Source organism: Raphanus sativus, chromosome 1 (genome assembly GCF_000801105.2).
Source record: "Raphanus sativus cultivar WK10039 chromosome 1, ASM80110v3, whole genome shotgun sequence".
NCBI lineage: Eukaryota > Viridiplantae > Streptophyta > Magnoliopsida > Brassicales > Brassicaceae > Raphanus > Raphanus sativus.
Genome location: NC_079511.1, coordinates 622,176 through 638,128, shown reverse-complemented (window position 1 = coordinate 638,128; position 15,953 = coordinate 622,176). Strand labels below are relative to the sequence as shown.

Sequence of the window (15,953 nt, the reverse complement as noted above, 5' to 3'; positions counted from 1 at the left end):
TATTGTACACTAACTAAAAAACATAAGTATATATTAATATAAAACAAAGATTTGTTACAGATGGTAAAATGAGAAACTCCACAACACATCTCATTTGTTTAAAGTTTTAACAACATCAACATAGTAAATATAAGTCAAACAACACATGATAATAATACAACAAGTGACCAAGTCCACACAACACATAACAATACAACAAGTGACCAAGTCCACCACTATTTAAGAATAAGTCTTATTGAGAAGCTCAAGAAGAAGACAAGCAGCAGAGTCTTTAGCCTTCTTAACACTCGGCATCGGCTCTCCTATACATTCATCAGTCCATCCTCTATCGCTTGTATTCACTCTTACCCCAAACGTAAACCTCTTTGCATGCGCCGGTCCCCCTTCTTTCACACATCTAACAATTATATTTACCACAAGACTTATTAGCAGAAACACTCAAACAAACCCCCCAAAAGCCAAAAACTATTTTTATACCTGTAAGAAGGCATTGGCCAATTCTTCCGCAAGCAAATATCATTCAACGTTTGTCTCGTAAACGTCTGATTCCCATTCTTCTTGTTCCCATTCTCATTCTCATCTCCTCCTGCATTCCCCTTTGCTCCCTTCTCTTTTGCTTCAGCTATCTCTTTCTCTTTCAAGGCAGCCAGCGCGTTCCTCGCCGCTAGCTTCTGAGCCATTTTCTTCTGCGGGTTCTGCGCCACTCCCACTTGAACACCGTCGATGAATACTTCCACAGTCGCTGTGTTACCACTCCTACTCGCCTTGTACTCTAACCCTTCTGCTTGTTGCTGGCAACGCTCTTGCAGCTCTCGTACCGGATGCATCGGAAGCGTCTCTGGTGTCACCATTGGTTGCAGCAAAGGTTGAAAAACCTAAAACAAAATTTAATAAAACCAAAATTAATAAAAAATAAATAAACGAATATTAACAGAAATAACTAACTAACTAACAAACCTTCCAAGCAGCACTTGTGTCTTTTCCACTATCAAGAAAGATAGCACCTGCAATGGATTCAACTATATCTCCAAGAACCTTTGGCGCTTTACAGTCTCCTAAACCGAACGAGTTAAACCCCGGTTTAGAAGACTCGGTTAGGACTTCCTTCACAAAATCTCGAATCTGAAAAAACAGAACAACAATTAAAAAGAGATTAGTAATTTGTCTCTAATAAAAAAAAAAAAATTGGTTTATTTTTTGTGTTACCTGTTTCTCGAGGGCACTAGAACCGTGACGAAGGTACAAGTGGAGCTTATGTTTAACCGCAACACGAGCAAAGTTCTCGTTATTAACCGCCGCAGCTCGAAGATCAGTTAACCGACCAGGAGGAAGGCTCGTGTACGTGAAAAACAAGTGTCTCGTAATGAGATGATCCAAGACCGCGTCACCAACAAACTCCAACCTCTGGTAACACGAAACACCCGAAGACGGTCTCGAAGCGTGCGTGATAGCTTCCACAAGAAGACCTTTCTCCGCAAACTCGTACTTCAAAGCTCTCTCTAGACCAACAAAGTCTATGCTCTTTAGCACGCTCTCCGGAACACAAACAGGTTTCACCGTCCCTTCGGTCGTCTCTTCGGGATCATCCTCCACCTCAATCCCAATCCATTTCATCAAATGGTTCGCCGCAGCTTTACCTCCTTCCACGTAGTAAACACCGATCAAGGCTTCGACGACATCAGCCAACGTTTTGCTAGATAACACCCTGTAAGAGCTCAGGTCACCCTCCTCTAGCTCACCATCTTCCATCTCCCCATCTTCAAACACGTCCTCCTCGTGTTTCTTCTGCTCCTCGTCGAAAAACGAAGATCCTCCTCCATCTTTGGTGTCCTCGTCGTAAACGGGAGGCACGCCAGGAGCAGACCACCTAGAAGGAGCGAAACGATCCGCCTGGATATACGACTGGAGGCCTTTGACCAGAGCGTACTGGTAAAGAACCATGTTGCTGACCATCTGCTGTCTCATCCTTGTAAGCTGACCCTCGTGCTTCTGAGGGTACTTGAGAAACAGAAAACGACTTACGACCCATTTCAGATACGCATCTCCTAAAAGCTCTGCTCTCTCGTAGCAGAACGTCTCCTGGCACGAGGCTGCAGTCAAGGCTTCCAGAATCTACATATATAAACCAAATGTTTAGTAACAAGAATAACAAAATAAAAAAACAAGATTCTAACTAAATATCATATTACCTTTGAAGTAGGAATGGGATAACTAATCAAGTTTTTGAGTTGAACAGCGAGCAACATGCTCTCAACTCTTCTCATTATAGAGGGCAACCTCTGAGCACCTCGGATAAGTGAACCCGAAAGAGGATGCACCACGCATAGTTCAGGTGGAAGAAACACGTAATATGTTTTATCAAGTGTCGTCTCAGATTCACCTTTTTATTGCAATTTAAAACATATTAAAAAAAAGAATGTGTTAGTAGTCTACCAATAAATTTTCAAGGGAATAATAATAATTTCTTAGTACCTGACTGTTCAAACCGAGGAGAAAGAAGATTCTTGCAATAAGAAACACCTCTTCCTTTGATTAAAGGTTGACGTTTACAGTTTAAATCAACTCCATACCTAATAGACAAAACAAACAAACAAAATTAAACAAGGAAGACTTGATAGCCCCAGTTACCTCCTCAGGTTGTGCAAGAAGAAGAAGAAACGCAAGTCATATACTATGAATATTACATAAACATGCTTTTCTTCTCAGTCTTGCACAACACAGGAGATGAACTGAGGCCATGTAAGTCCTCATGGTAACAAGCAAAAAAAACAAAGTATTAGTAGAGTGCTTCTCTATAAACCTTAGAATTATTAAGAAAATAATTGAAAACATACTTCTGCTTGTAGTAGTCAGCGTAAGTGTTGTATTCCAAAGGACCTAGATACCCCTCTTTCCTTGGGAATGAAGTTTCTGCACTCATATCGTAGCAAATAGTGTCCACATAAAACCGCTTCCCTGAATGTGCGGCCGTCACTATTTTCCCTATTAGACTTTCTGCAACCATGCACCCATCTGCCATCATCAGTTTACCTTGCGATGATACATCACTTCCTGCTTCCTCCTCCCTCACAGGTAACAATCCAGAAGCTCTCACAACATCAAAAGATGCAACCGCTCCTCTAATACCATAAGTTGGGTGAGATTTCTGCTGATGCCCGAATCCAGCGTTGTTACGAAGTTTACCAAACCCGTATTCCCTCCTGTCCCCACCGAGAGTTCTCTCGTTAGTCCCGAGATACACATCCGGACGAGCTCTCTGAAGCGGGTTGTCCCACACATTGGTTTCGGTTATCTTTTCAACTAACTCCCAGTTGATTCCTCTTATGGGTTCCGCAGACATGTTGTCGGTCACGGGGACAAACAAGTAGGCCTTTGAAGGATCCCATGGTGTCGTGGAGGGTTCGACATCAACATCTAAGACTATACTCATCAATCTCACATGAAACTTTTTAATAGATGATAGCTGCAACAAGAAGATGCCAGTGATAACATAAGATGAAAAGAGATTTTCCAAGCAGAAAATATAAAGGGTTGTTGTTAACTCGATCAAACCTGGCTTTCTGTAATATCCAGTGATCCCCTGAAAGCAAGAGATGCTTTGGTGATCATGGCTCGAGCAACATAAAGATCCATAGACATCGATAATACCTGTCCCATTAAAACAATACAATAGTCATTAGAAAAGGGAAAACCGTTGCTACAAACTTAAAACAATGGGGGGAGAGAGAATCAAGAACCTCTGCATCCAGCTCATTGCCAAAAAGAACCGCGAATTCTGAAACTTCGGTTAAGAATGGATCTTTTGAAGACCCAGAATCTACACATCTAACACTGTACATGTATAAATGGAATAGCTTTGAGCTCTTCTCACAAACTTCCTTTCCTGATAAAATCCAATCTCCCTGTAGAGCGAACAAAAACAATCTATTTCTTAACACCACATTTAGCAAAAAAATTAAAAAAGGTTAAGAGTGGAAACTATATACCTTAAGTACATCCGCTACACCTTCAGGATAGAACTCTCTGTGTCTAGCAGTTCCAGGAACGGGTTCGCCTTCTTCATCCTGGTCACCCTTCTCAGCGTCTTGACCACTTCCCTTGTCCGGCAATAGCATATCCGTAAATGCACCCATCTCATGCAGTTTCTTGCAACCAGCTAGACATACAGCCTTACACATCAACACACACAATACTTTAAAAAACATGGAACATCGAAAGATAATAAACGAAAAAGATAAATTATTAAAGTCCACCTGTTGAGCAAGACGCATCGAACTACAAAGAGGACCCTCGAGAATTTCAAAGGGTGCATTGCAAGGAAGCTGAAGCCTGCATGAATATTCGGTGTGTCCGCCAGGCTTTTCATGTTTCTCCATGCTGAACTCAGGACGAAGAATCGCATACCTAATAAGACCACAAAAGAGGAGAAAACAATCCACCGTTCTCATACAAGAAGAAGAAAGGTCGGTCATTAGGACAGAACATGGTGGTTGTCGGTAAACTGACCTGTCACCGGGAAGCTGAGAGCAGTAGAAATGTATGAGACCAACCGCGGAATTAAGGCTAACCATGGCACCAGTTGTCTCCACCTTATAAACTGTACCAGGCACAGCGTCAATGGAGATTAGCCTCGATGTATCTTTGAGGTGACTCAGATCAGTCCTTTCTATTGCTTCTTTTCGCAGCGTCTCCTCACTGTTCCTAGCATTCCTTAAGAATGCCGCGTGAGATACATTTTCCCTACAAGTAACACAAGTTAAAACACTTATATCAGAGTCCAGATTTGGACCAGTTGTTAAAAAATAACGAAGTTGCAAAACATGTGTACCTCTCGACCATGAGTATGTAGTCTGATCCAGGCTTTCTTGCCCTACCACGAGACTGAATGTATGCAAGCACCGTCTTTGCAAGGTCGAAACGCATTACAACGTTACATTGCCTAATATCAAGTCCTTCCTCAGCAACGCTTGTAGCGACTAACAGTGTCACCTACCACAAGGGAAAAGACATGTCAAAAGAGTTTATAATAAACTTTCTTAATTATTTACCCAAAACTAAGAAAATAATTCATACTTGACCATCTCGGAATTTGGAAATAGTATCCTGCATTTGAGATGACTTCATTTCCTGGCTGTTATTGTGACCGATCATGCTGGCGCACCTTATAAAACCAAGAGAAGGCAGCTCCGCGAAGACCTGGAAAGAAAACCAAAGCTCAGAGATACTGACAGTAAAAACAAATGTAATGAAAATCAAAGTGATTTTTCAAATTCATCCTAACCTTTGGAAGAACCAAAGCAGCAACAACTCTCTCAACAAAAACAATGGCGCGAAAATCGGATGTGTGCTGATACTTGAGGAGTAGTTTGATCAGCGACTGAACCTTTGGAGTAACTTTCCCATCAGCCACTGCGGCTCCTATTACTTCATCAACGTGCTCCCCTCCAGAGACCACTAAAACCCCATTACCCTTGTTAATATACTCTCTTGGATCAGATAACAAGCTAAGTAAGAATGAGGATAAAAACTAACCATGATCATCAGGGAGCTCTCCTTCCTCAATCTCATCATCATTTCCATTACCATTCTCTGGTTTGCTACATTCCGTGGCTGCCTTTTCCGCAGCAGCTCCTTCCAAAAGCTCACACTGCAAGAGCGTCACCACCTCGCTCAGGTATGATTCTTGAAACTTCACATCCACTTGGAAATTCACCCTCTCGTCACTTTGCAACGCAGTCAAGAACGATTGTGCCACCTTTGATTGATAACAAAAACAAACAAAAAAAGATTAATCTCAAATAATAAAATAACAAAAACTATTTTTCTCCACTCTCTTTTTATTTTACCTTGTAAGCACACCACTGACCCAACTCAGCAAGAGTATAGTTAATAGCTCTAAGTTTATGAATCAAATTAGCAGCTCCATCGCTCTCTGTTCTTTCGGAAACACCGTAAACCTGTTTCAGCTCCTCCTTAGCTCCAGCATCCCTAGCCCCCATAAACTGCCACTTGCTCTTCCTCGAACTCGCCTGCGCCGCTTCTTCAACAGCTGCAATCATTTGCTTTATCTTCTCATGAAGAGACCACATCGTAGCAGCTTTATCATACTCCACCACAATCTCCGAAGGCATAGGCACATGTTTCTCTAGTTCCTTCCGATCTTTTATGGTACAAACCGTAGAATCAAGCTTGGTCTCGAGATTGCGTATTTTTATCGCACAATCAACTTGGCTTGAGACACCCTTAAGATTAACAGGAGAAGCAGTCATTCCAAAGATGGCAGGTCTTTTATCCTTAGACGTTGTGTGGTAGAACTCTGACATCACCAACGAGTAAGGATGTTTCTTGACAGCGTGGTGACACTCGTCGAGGATCAGTAGATCAATCGCTTCCATTCTGATAATGCTGTGCCTCAGTATATTCAACAGAATCTGAGCTGTCATTACAAGAACCTGCTTAGACTCAAACTCTCGCTGCCACCTTCTAGCATCCCAGAAGTCTTGTCCCATCTCACCACAGTAATGCCCCACTTGGAAACTAGTCTGGTTACGGATCACTTCCGCTTGCTGATAAACAAGAGGCACTTTAGGAACCAAGAACACAGAGAGCATTTTCCTCTTCTGGCTCATCAGATCCTTGTGAACGCTTTTGATGAGAAGGATGGCTATAAGCGTCTTCCCAGCACCGGTCTCGAGGAAAGCGATCGTGTTCTTTGCTTTAGCCTGTTCGAGCACATCCAACTGGTACCGCCTCGCTTGCTCTTCCACAACTTTCTCTTTACGCTGCTCTTCAGGCTTCTCCTCTGATGCCTTCTTCTTATCGCCGCCTTCTCTCCGGTTGACATCTCTTTCGTGATCAGCTTCCCAAGTGCCCTGCCGATAAACCAACTCGTTCGAACCGACTCTGTCCCTCTCCCAATAACCCCTAGCTTCTCTAACGTTATCTCTTCTGTAATTGTAACAATCTCTTCTCTTATTATGATGACCAGTAGTAGCCTCGTCGTAGTAGCTTCGAGTCCGTTTCCTAGAATCAGCATGTCCTCTCCCTGGAATGTTACTCTGGTAACTACAAACCCTAGCTCTCTTCCTGTTCTTGTTGTCTCCTTCCTCTTTCGACACCACCTCGTCTCTCTTAACACCACTCACATAATTCTCTTTAGTAATCTCTCCAGCAAGCAACTGGGGAGGAGCCTCGTTGCTGTTTGGTAAGCCACCACCGTTCTTGATACTGTCTAGAATGTGATCGATCCCACCGAAGAAATCGTTGTTGACGCCGACCTCATCGTCTATGGATTCGGAGACAGAAACAGAGGAAGGATCGAAATCAGAGACGAGGTCATCGATGAGATCACAAGAGATGTCCTCGCAAGCATCTAGCCAATAAGAAGGCTTTGTGACCTCCTTACTACTACGCTCGTCCTCCATTACCATATTCTCTCTATAACAAATCAATCGAATCACAAATCAAAATTAAAACCTTTTTTTAAGATAAATCTCGGAAGAAGGTCAGATTATAAAGGGAGGGAAGATCTTACTACGTGGGTGAGAGAGAGGAGACAGAACTAGGAGGGGGTTAGATAGACCGTACGAAACGAAACTAAACGAAACAGGCCAATCTTACAGGTTAGAAGGATCACGAGGAAGAGCAAGCTAAACCCTAGAGGCGAGTTACCAAAGATTTTATTTTTTTAAAAGAAAAAGGAAATTAAAACCCTTCCAAAAGTTGTTGCAAAGAGTGTGTGTGATTCGATGATTCCACGGTCTATAGAACCCTTACTCTGTTTCACTCCTCTCTCTCTCTCTCTCTCTCTTCTGGTCTGTTTTCCACTTGCTCTCTCTCTCTTTGTCTTGTCTTGTCTTGTCTCTGTTTCATTATTTTCCCCGACTTGTGCATATAAAAAAAAATATTATTTACTGCAAACCGACCGTGTAAATTCGACGCGTTATTGTATAACTTTCTATGATAAATTGTAAAGTTTTTTTTTTGAGTAATTGTATCCTATATACATAGAATAAAGTAGAGAATTTGCATCACATATACAAGAATTATGTCTAAATTTGCAATGTAGGTTTTCGTAGGGTCTAGGCATTGTTCACTTTTCTATAATACCGAAATATCCCTACTAGAAAAGCCCCTACGATATAGCATGCAGACCATGCTTCGGTCATTGAATTTCAATACAAGAGTGCAAATATTAGAAAAAAATCATATCTTTTGGGCCTCTGCATTACGAAACCCGAAGAATATATGATAGTATCGATTCCTCTCTCTTCCCGGTTACCGTGTATATCGTTTTCTCCGTCGTTTCAGAGTAGACCATTTTCAACTCAAACCCTACTTTGACAATTTGAAGAATAGTTATTCTCTCACTGCGATTTCTAATCTGATCCTTCTCCTCGCCAAACAATTGAATAATCAGGTATGATTAGTGACGAGTGTTACCAAATCTAAGAGATTAATTTTGTTGGGGCAGTTTGTTAGTTTTATAATCGATATCTTATCTTCGGTGTAGTGTCCATGGAATCAGACGAAGCAACAGAGGTAATGGACCTACCGAACAGAATGTTCGCTGCCGGTGAAGAGCCCGTCGGGATCAGGGTAAATCCTTATCACAAAGCCGGTGGGATCAGCATTATCCTTGATGCGTTGGAAGAAGATGAAATTGAGGTTATTAGGAAGTCATCATTCGGGAGGTTTATCGAGCTCGCGGATAAACCAAGTTACTCTGGTCGCCTAGGACGGTTTCTTATATCGAAGCAGCTTAAAGTGAAGAAGAAGTACGAAGCATGGTTCCTCTTTGCTGATGATCCAATCAGGTTTTCATTACGGGAGTTTGCGATAGTCACTGGTCTGCCCTGTGGGAAGTACCCAAAACCGTCAAAAAAGATAATGAAGGATCTTATATCGGAGAAGCCATATTGGCATTCACTGTTTGGGATGTTGAAAGAGGTCAGTGTATCTTCTGTCATTAAAATGTTGAAGAGTAAGACAGTCACTGACAAAGAGATACGGGTTAAATATGCGTGTCTTGCTCTACTCTCGTCGGTGATACTTCCTACAACTCACTACCCGAAAATCTCGCCCGTTCATGCGGAGAGGATAAAAGATCTTGATGAGTTTTTCGCATATCCTTGGGGTCGCCTATCATTTGAGATGCTTATAAGTAGCATAAAGGAGAAGGACGAGGTAGCGCTCTCACAGAACACAATTGCATTCCCTGGATTCGTTCAAAAACTAACATATAAACCACCACAAAAGATAAATTAATCATTAATTCTAAACTCTAAACCCAAACAGAATTCATTAATTCTAAACCCTAAACCCAAACCGAAATCATTAATTCTCAACCCTAAATCCAAACCGAAATTACTAATCTTTAACCCAAAATTTCTAGCCCAAACACATGTCTTATAAACTAAAACCAAGTCTAACTGGATAACATTTTATCTAACCGGATAATTCTGTATTTATCCTATTTGAGGTATTCATTAACCGTCTAATTGTAGTCTGCAGAATATAAAATGTTATCGGTTAGACTTGGTTTTAGTATATAAGACATGTGTTTGGGTTTAGGGATTTTGGGTTTAGGATTAATGAATGATTCTAAACCCTAAATCCAAACCAAAATCACTAACTCTAAACCCTAAACCCAAACATTAATTATAAACCCTAAACCCAAACATTAACCCTAAACCCAAACCGAAATCATTAATTCTAAACCCTAAACCCAAACCAAAATCCCAAATTCTAAACCCTAAACCCAAACCGAAATCATTAATTCTAAACCCTAAACCCAAACCGAAATCACAAACCCTAAACCCTAAACCCAAACCAAATCATTAATTCTAAACCCTAAACCCAAACCGAAATCACTAATTCTAAACCATAAACCCAAACCGAAATCATTAATTCTAAACCCTAAACCCAAACCGAAATCACTAATCCTAAACCCAAAATCCCTAAACCCAAACACATGTCTTATATACTAAAACCAAGTCTAACGGGATAACATTTTTTCTAACCGGATAACTCTGTATATATCCTATTTGAAGTATTCATTAACCGCCTAATTGTAGTCTGCAGAATATAAAATGTTATCCGGTTAGACTTGGTTTTAGTATATAAGGCATGTGTTGGGTTTAGGGATTTTGGGTTTAGGTTAGTAATTTCGATTTGGGTTTAGGGTTCAGAATTAATGATTTCGGTTTGGGTTTAGGGTTTAGAATTTGTGATTTCGGTTTGGGTTTAGAATTAATGTTTGGTTTGACTTTAGGATTTATAATTAACGTTTGGGTTTAGGATTCAGAATTAATAATTTCGGTTTGGTTTAGGGTTTAGAATTAATAATTAATGATTTCGGTTTGGGTTTAGGGTTTAGAATTAATGATTTCGGTTTGGGATTAGGGTTTAGAATCATTCATTAATCCTAAACCCAAAATCTCTAAACCCAAACACATGTCTTATATACTAAAACCAAGTCTAACCAGATAACATTTTATATTCTGCAGACTACAATTAGACGGTTAATGAATACTTCAAATAGGATAAACACAGAGTTATCCGGTTAGATAAAATGTTATCCCGTTAGACTTGGTTTTAGTATATAAGACATGTGTTTGGGTTTAGGGATTTTGGTTTTAGGATTAGTGATCTCGGTTTGGGTTTATGGTTTAGAATTAATGATTTCGGTTTGGGTTTATGGTTTAGAATTAGTGATTTCGGTTTGGGTTTAGGGTTTAGAATTAATGATTTGGTTTGGGTTTAGGGTTTAGGGTTTGTTATTTCGGTTTGGGTTTAGGGTTTAGAATTAATGATTTGGTTTGGGTTTAGGGTTTAGGGTTTGTTATTTCGGTTTGGGTTTAGGGTTTAGAATTAATGATTTCGGTTTGGGTTTAGGGTTTATAATTAATGTTTGGGTTTAGGGTTTAGAATTAATGATGTGGGTTTGGGTTTAGGGTTTAGGAATAATGTTTGGGTTTAGGGTTTAGAGTCAGTGATTTTGGTTTGGGTTTAGGGTTTAAAATTAATGATTTCGGTTTGGGTTTAGGGTTTAGAGTTTAGGGTTTAGGGTTTAGGGTTTATGGTTAATGATTCATTTATATTTTGTGGTTGTTTATATGTTAGCATTTGACAAACCGAATTCACTAATTCTAAACCCTAAACCCAAACCGAAATCATTAATCATATCAACCCAAATACCTAAACCCAAACACATGTCTTATATACTAAACCAAGTCTAACTGGATAACATTTTATCTAACCGGATAACTATACATTTATCCTATTTGAGGTATTCATTAACCGTATAATTGTTGTAATATATTAGTGAGTTGTTAAATATCTAGCTAACATGTCTGTAAAACTAAACACTTGTTAAATGTTCAACAAGTAGTGGTTTGGTTAGTTAAAATGATTCCTTACCTATTATAGCCGTCTAACGGGATCATATTACAGCTTTATATGAAATTAACCATATAACATATGGTTCTTGACCCTGCCAAAACCATGCAAGCAACCAACCATATAACATATAACATATGGTTCTTGTACACAATGGAAATTCTCTAAGAGTCAACATACATAAAAAGAGGGGGAAGCTTTATTTAAGATAATAATACGGAGCACAACCAAATCCCCATACCCAAGCCTAGAACATGCATCACTTATATATTACATCTATTACACAAGTCAACATTTATTCGCATGCCATTAAACCACCTTCTTTGCGTACACCTCCGTTTGCTTTCAATCCCCTCTGTAGCTGCATTCATATCATATTGGTTGCTTGCATGTAGCACGGTTGTGACCTATCCCCTTGCACCGGCTACACACTGTCTTCCTTCGAGTTATCTTCATCTACAAAACAAGTGCATTTTCAAGCAAATCAGGTGCATGCATCAACAAAATTAAAAATATACACTGTTTTTATTCTTTAACTTACACGCACTTCACCGCGGGACAGGAATCTCTGCTTACGAGGCCTTCCTGGTGGGCGCCTAGTTGAAGGAGGTTGTAGGTAGAGAGCTTCCATTGCCGAAGAGAGTTCCGAGTGAATCTCGTATTCTTTTGGAGGCAATATATGTCCCTTGTACGCAGACTTCATGAATGCTACGCTGTACACGTCTGCAACCATTGATTCTACATTAACCCCTGCTTGTATTGCTGAAGCAATTGCATGTGAACATGGTATGCGAAGCATCTGGAACTGGTAGCAAGTGCAACTCTTTTCAGGCAGGTTTACGAGGAATGAGACACCACTCGTGTCGCGCACCTCGTACTCTCCGGTGTCCACCTTCTTGACCTCAAATGCACCTGTCAACTCAAAGCTGGCAGCAAGCAGTTCCAATACCTTAGGAGCCAAGGCAGCATTATTACCTTCGAGAGACTGACGTCTCTTTGAGAACCATGACATTAGCTTAGAACGTATGAACTCTATTAACGGAACCACAGGATACTCTCTGGCTTCACGCAATACTGCGTTCCATGACTCTGCCAGGTTACTAGTCATGATGTTGTAGCGTGCACCTGGGAAATGAGATCTTGCCCAATGACCTAATCCAAGATCAATTAAGTAGTCGGCACATCTCGGGTTGACTTTCTTGATCTCGTTGAAAGTGGAGTAGAACTCAGACATCCTAAATGCTCGTGCGGCCTTTGCAACCAAGTAACCAAGGTGTCTTTCTTTAAAGTTCGTTCTTTGTTTCTCTTCAAGTGGACAATACAAGCACAATGACCGGCACTTGGATACACCTACATTTGTTGGACAAAGATAACACAGATATTAGACGGTTAACTATTTTATTACAATATATTTGAAATGTTATACCTTCCTGAGTCCCTGGTATATTGATGCATGACGATCTGAAACAAACACCAAACCTTCCTCGTCTGGGACTATCGATGTTAGCCTCTGGAAGAACCATTCCCAAGACTTGTCGTTTTCTCCATCAACTATAGCAAACGCAAGCGGATATATCTGGTAGTTTCCATCTTGTGCTGAGGCTGTTAGCAGACACCCTGCATACTTCCCTTTCAGATGAGTTCCATCGACAACAACCACCTTACGCATGTAAGGATAACCCTTGATCGAAGCTCCCATGGCGAGAAACATATATTTGAAGCGGTGGCAACTCCCTCCTGGTATTCTGTTGCTAAATCAGCAACTGTTCCTGGGTTGGCCTCTACAAGCTTATGCAAGTATGTGGGGAGTGCTTTGTAAGAAGCCACACACGAGCCTTTTGCTTGGTCGATTGCTGCTTCACGTGAACGCCAAGCCTTCCAGTAGGAAATATTAACTGCATGATCCCCTCGCATCATGTTTCTTATTTCCATTGGCCTTGGTCCGGAACCAGAACCAACAAACTTTGGCTTCATCATCTCACCGATGACAGTAGATGTTGCCTGTCTCTGATATCCAGCTCTCTCGTCAACTGAACAACTGTGCGAGCTCACTAACTTCCTAACCTCGTAAGCATTTGTGCCCTCGATGAGGACTGCATAGACTCGCCATTTACATGTGTTTCCGCAGCATGACAAGACCGTGACATACGGACCAGATTTTTCACACCGGAACTTGAACTTTTTGCTTATTGCGTAGCATGCCATATGTTGCCTGAAGGCATCTCTGCTCTTGAAGTACATACCAACGTATAGGTCAGTTGGAGAGTGATCTCCGTCCCCTACAAACGTATTCATAGTAAAAAAGTTTATTAGATTAATGAGAGTTGATAAAAAGGAAAGATAAGAGTCAAGCCATAAACACACATCATTATATTAAAAAGATAACATTCATTGGTATTTTACATAGACGTCATATTTTACAAAGACGGTTTCCATTACAACATAGAGAACAACATATCCAAAAACACACACAAACAAAGTAGTTAGCCGCCGAGATAATAAAGCCGATCTTAGAGGGGAAAAAGAGACGATTACGGCTATAATGCCTTCCGATCTTAGCAAACAAAAAATTTTAGTTATTTTTGATTATATCTTGAAGACTTAGAACGAACCCCCACTGCCGCTGTCCTCCGGCGAAGAATCCTCCGGTGCACGGTCCTTCTTCGGTGGGCCTGCTTGGTTGGGACGGCCCAAGGTTAACTTAAGTGTTGGAGATCCAACACTCTTTGAGCCTGAAGCAAACGATGCAGAAGCTGCGGAAGCTGGAAGCCCAGGCCCAACAGGAGAGAGCATCGCCATTGTCGATCTTGCCTCTGTTGCAAATGAGTGGAGAAGTTAGTAATTGGGCCAAATTATTTAGGCCCAATAGAATTAAAAACTTGAGATTTTAGGACGAAGACCATACCAATGTACTTGTCAAACTCCGCAAGTAAAGCATTGCCACTGCTCATTAGTCCGACCGGCTGAGTTCCGACGCTAGAGATTGAACCGCAAGTGGTCCCAGTAACTGGGGTGAGGACGGTTTCAGGCACAAGTGATGTCACACCGACGGACGATCCAGTAGAAGAGTTTCCACCATCATGGGCTTCAGGCCCATTAAGCACACGGAGAACAGACTTGGGAGACTCCTGGTTGGGCTCGTTGGGCTCGTTGGGCTGTGCGTGATATTACCTTGAACAGTTTGAAGCAATCCTTCTTCCAAGAGTCTTTCCCACATGAAGTTGTCATGGAACCCTTCACAGTCAATCTCGGGGTTTCCGTTTTGGGATGTAACCATGAGATCAAGACCGACGTCGCCAAAGGCTGTGGGTGGCTGGCTGAGAGGGAGTTCCAGCTGTTGTTCCGTAACAGGAACAATAGTCATTTCACCTAGAGATATAAACATCACATGTTAGCAAGCTAATTAAACACATAACGGTTAACTCTAAAAATATCCTTTTTACTACTTATGAAACAAGATCTTTAATACAAGATGAACTACTAAAAAAAAACTAGAGAAACTAAACCCTTACCCGAGTTTGCAACGATTAGTCCACTGTGGCCTCCATTACTCACTTGTGTAGTAGCCATCACCTCGTCGTCATCATCCAGCAGTACAAGTTCCATTCGAGTAGAACCGCCGTTGGTAGTCGGAGATGGGGGAGGGGCACGACGACCACGAGTGTAACTGGGAGAGTTCAGCTCTAGAGCAACACGGTGCAAGATGACCATGTCCTCTTCGCTAAAGATCTCTTCCAAAACACTCACACTACAAACGATAATCCTTTCATTCATGAGACCTGAAACACAACAAAACACTTGACATAAGCATCCAATATACAGATCAAATAAACATGAAATGCAAACAAAAATATAGTAGGTTTGTAATGATTGAATAGCTTACCTTCGAACGCATTTCTCCCCTCTTCGTTAGAGCTTCCATCAACGACAAAGGTCCTGCCGCGGACAACAAAGTTGTCACGACGATGAAAATGATACATAGCGACGTTTTGTGGTCCGATGGTGACATTCACAGTTTGCTCCGCGTACCAATCACGGACAGTCAACATGACGCCAACGTCTGCGGTGGTAGATAGAGTTATCGGTGGCGACCTCCTCCCCGCTTGGACCAGCATATGGTCAGGAAGCTGGTAGCTTAAGACAACAGGGGTTGTGTTCGCCAGTTGGTATCGCATACGAACGATAGTCATCAGTGACTCAAAAGTTTCACCCTCGCCGATCAATGCACCGAAACCGAAGTCAGATGGGTCCTCAAAGAAAATCCAGTCTCCGTTGGGCTGCTTCTTCCAATCCCCACGCCATAGACGCACAAGCTGACTCATCTGCGGAAAAAAAAAATCAAAGATTAGTTAGGGCTAGACAAATCTATCACATGCAACCATAAAAGGAAATATATTCTCTTGAGCCAATCATTTATAAACGACAAAATAAATGTTGTACTAAGAAAACCCTAATAAATGTAACTGAAGACTCATAAATGGCCGTCTATCAAGACAAATATTCGGTGGTTGAGGACAGAGAAACGGCTAAATATGTACAAATCTAGGCTTTTG

The 15,953-nt window shown here is 41.3% G+C and overlaps 2 protein-coding genes across 2 annotated transcripts; both read right to left on the bottom strand.

Moving 5' to 3' along the window:
- Nucleotides 1-14: 14 nt before the first annotated feature.
- Nucleotides 15-7,856, bottom strand: LOC108862536 (endoribonuclease Dicer homolog 1). Its single transcript, XM_057002720.1, has 18 exons — nt 7,535-7,856; nt 5,847-7,437; nt 5,533-5,755; nt 5,282-5,454; nt 5,074-5,196; nt 4,829-4,989; nt 4,507-4,740; nt 4,254-4,404; nt 3,987-4,169; nt 3,738-3,902; nt 3,553-3,648; nt 2,835-3,463; nt 2,473-2,570; nt 2,190-2,380; nt 1,207-2,112; nt 958-1,122; nt 478-875; nt 15-397 (listed from the first exon to the last, which is right to left on the bottom strand). The coding sequence occupies exons 2-18, from the start codon at nt 7,428-7,430 to the stop codon at nt 220-222; spliced, it is 5,658 nt and encodes a 1,885-aa protein (XP_056858700.1). The 5' UTR covers nt 7,431-7,437; nt 7,535-7,856; the 3' UTR covers nt 15-219.
- A 3,739-nt stretch (nt 7,857-11,595) lies between these two features.
- LOC108835788 (uncharacterized) lies at nt 11,596-12,689 on the bottom strand. The gene is made up of 2 exons (XM_018609007.2): nt 11,942-12,689; nt 11,596-11,856 (listed from the first exon to the last, which is right to left on the bottom strand). The coding sequence occupies exons 1-2, from the start codon at nt 12,632-12,634 to the stop codon at nt 11,773-11,775; spliced, it is 777 nt and encodes a 258-aa protein (XP_018464509.2). The 5' UTR covers nt 12,635-12,689; the 3' UTR covers nt 11,596-11,772.
- Nucleotides 12,690-15,953: the final 3,264 nt, after the last annotated feature.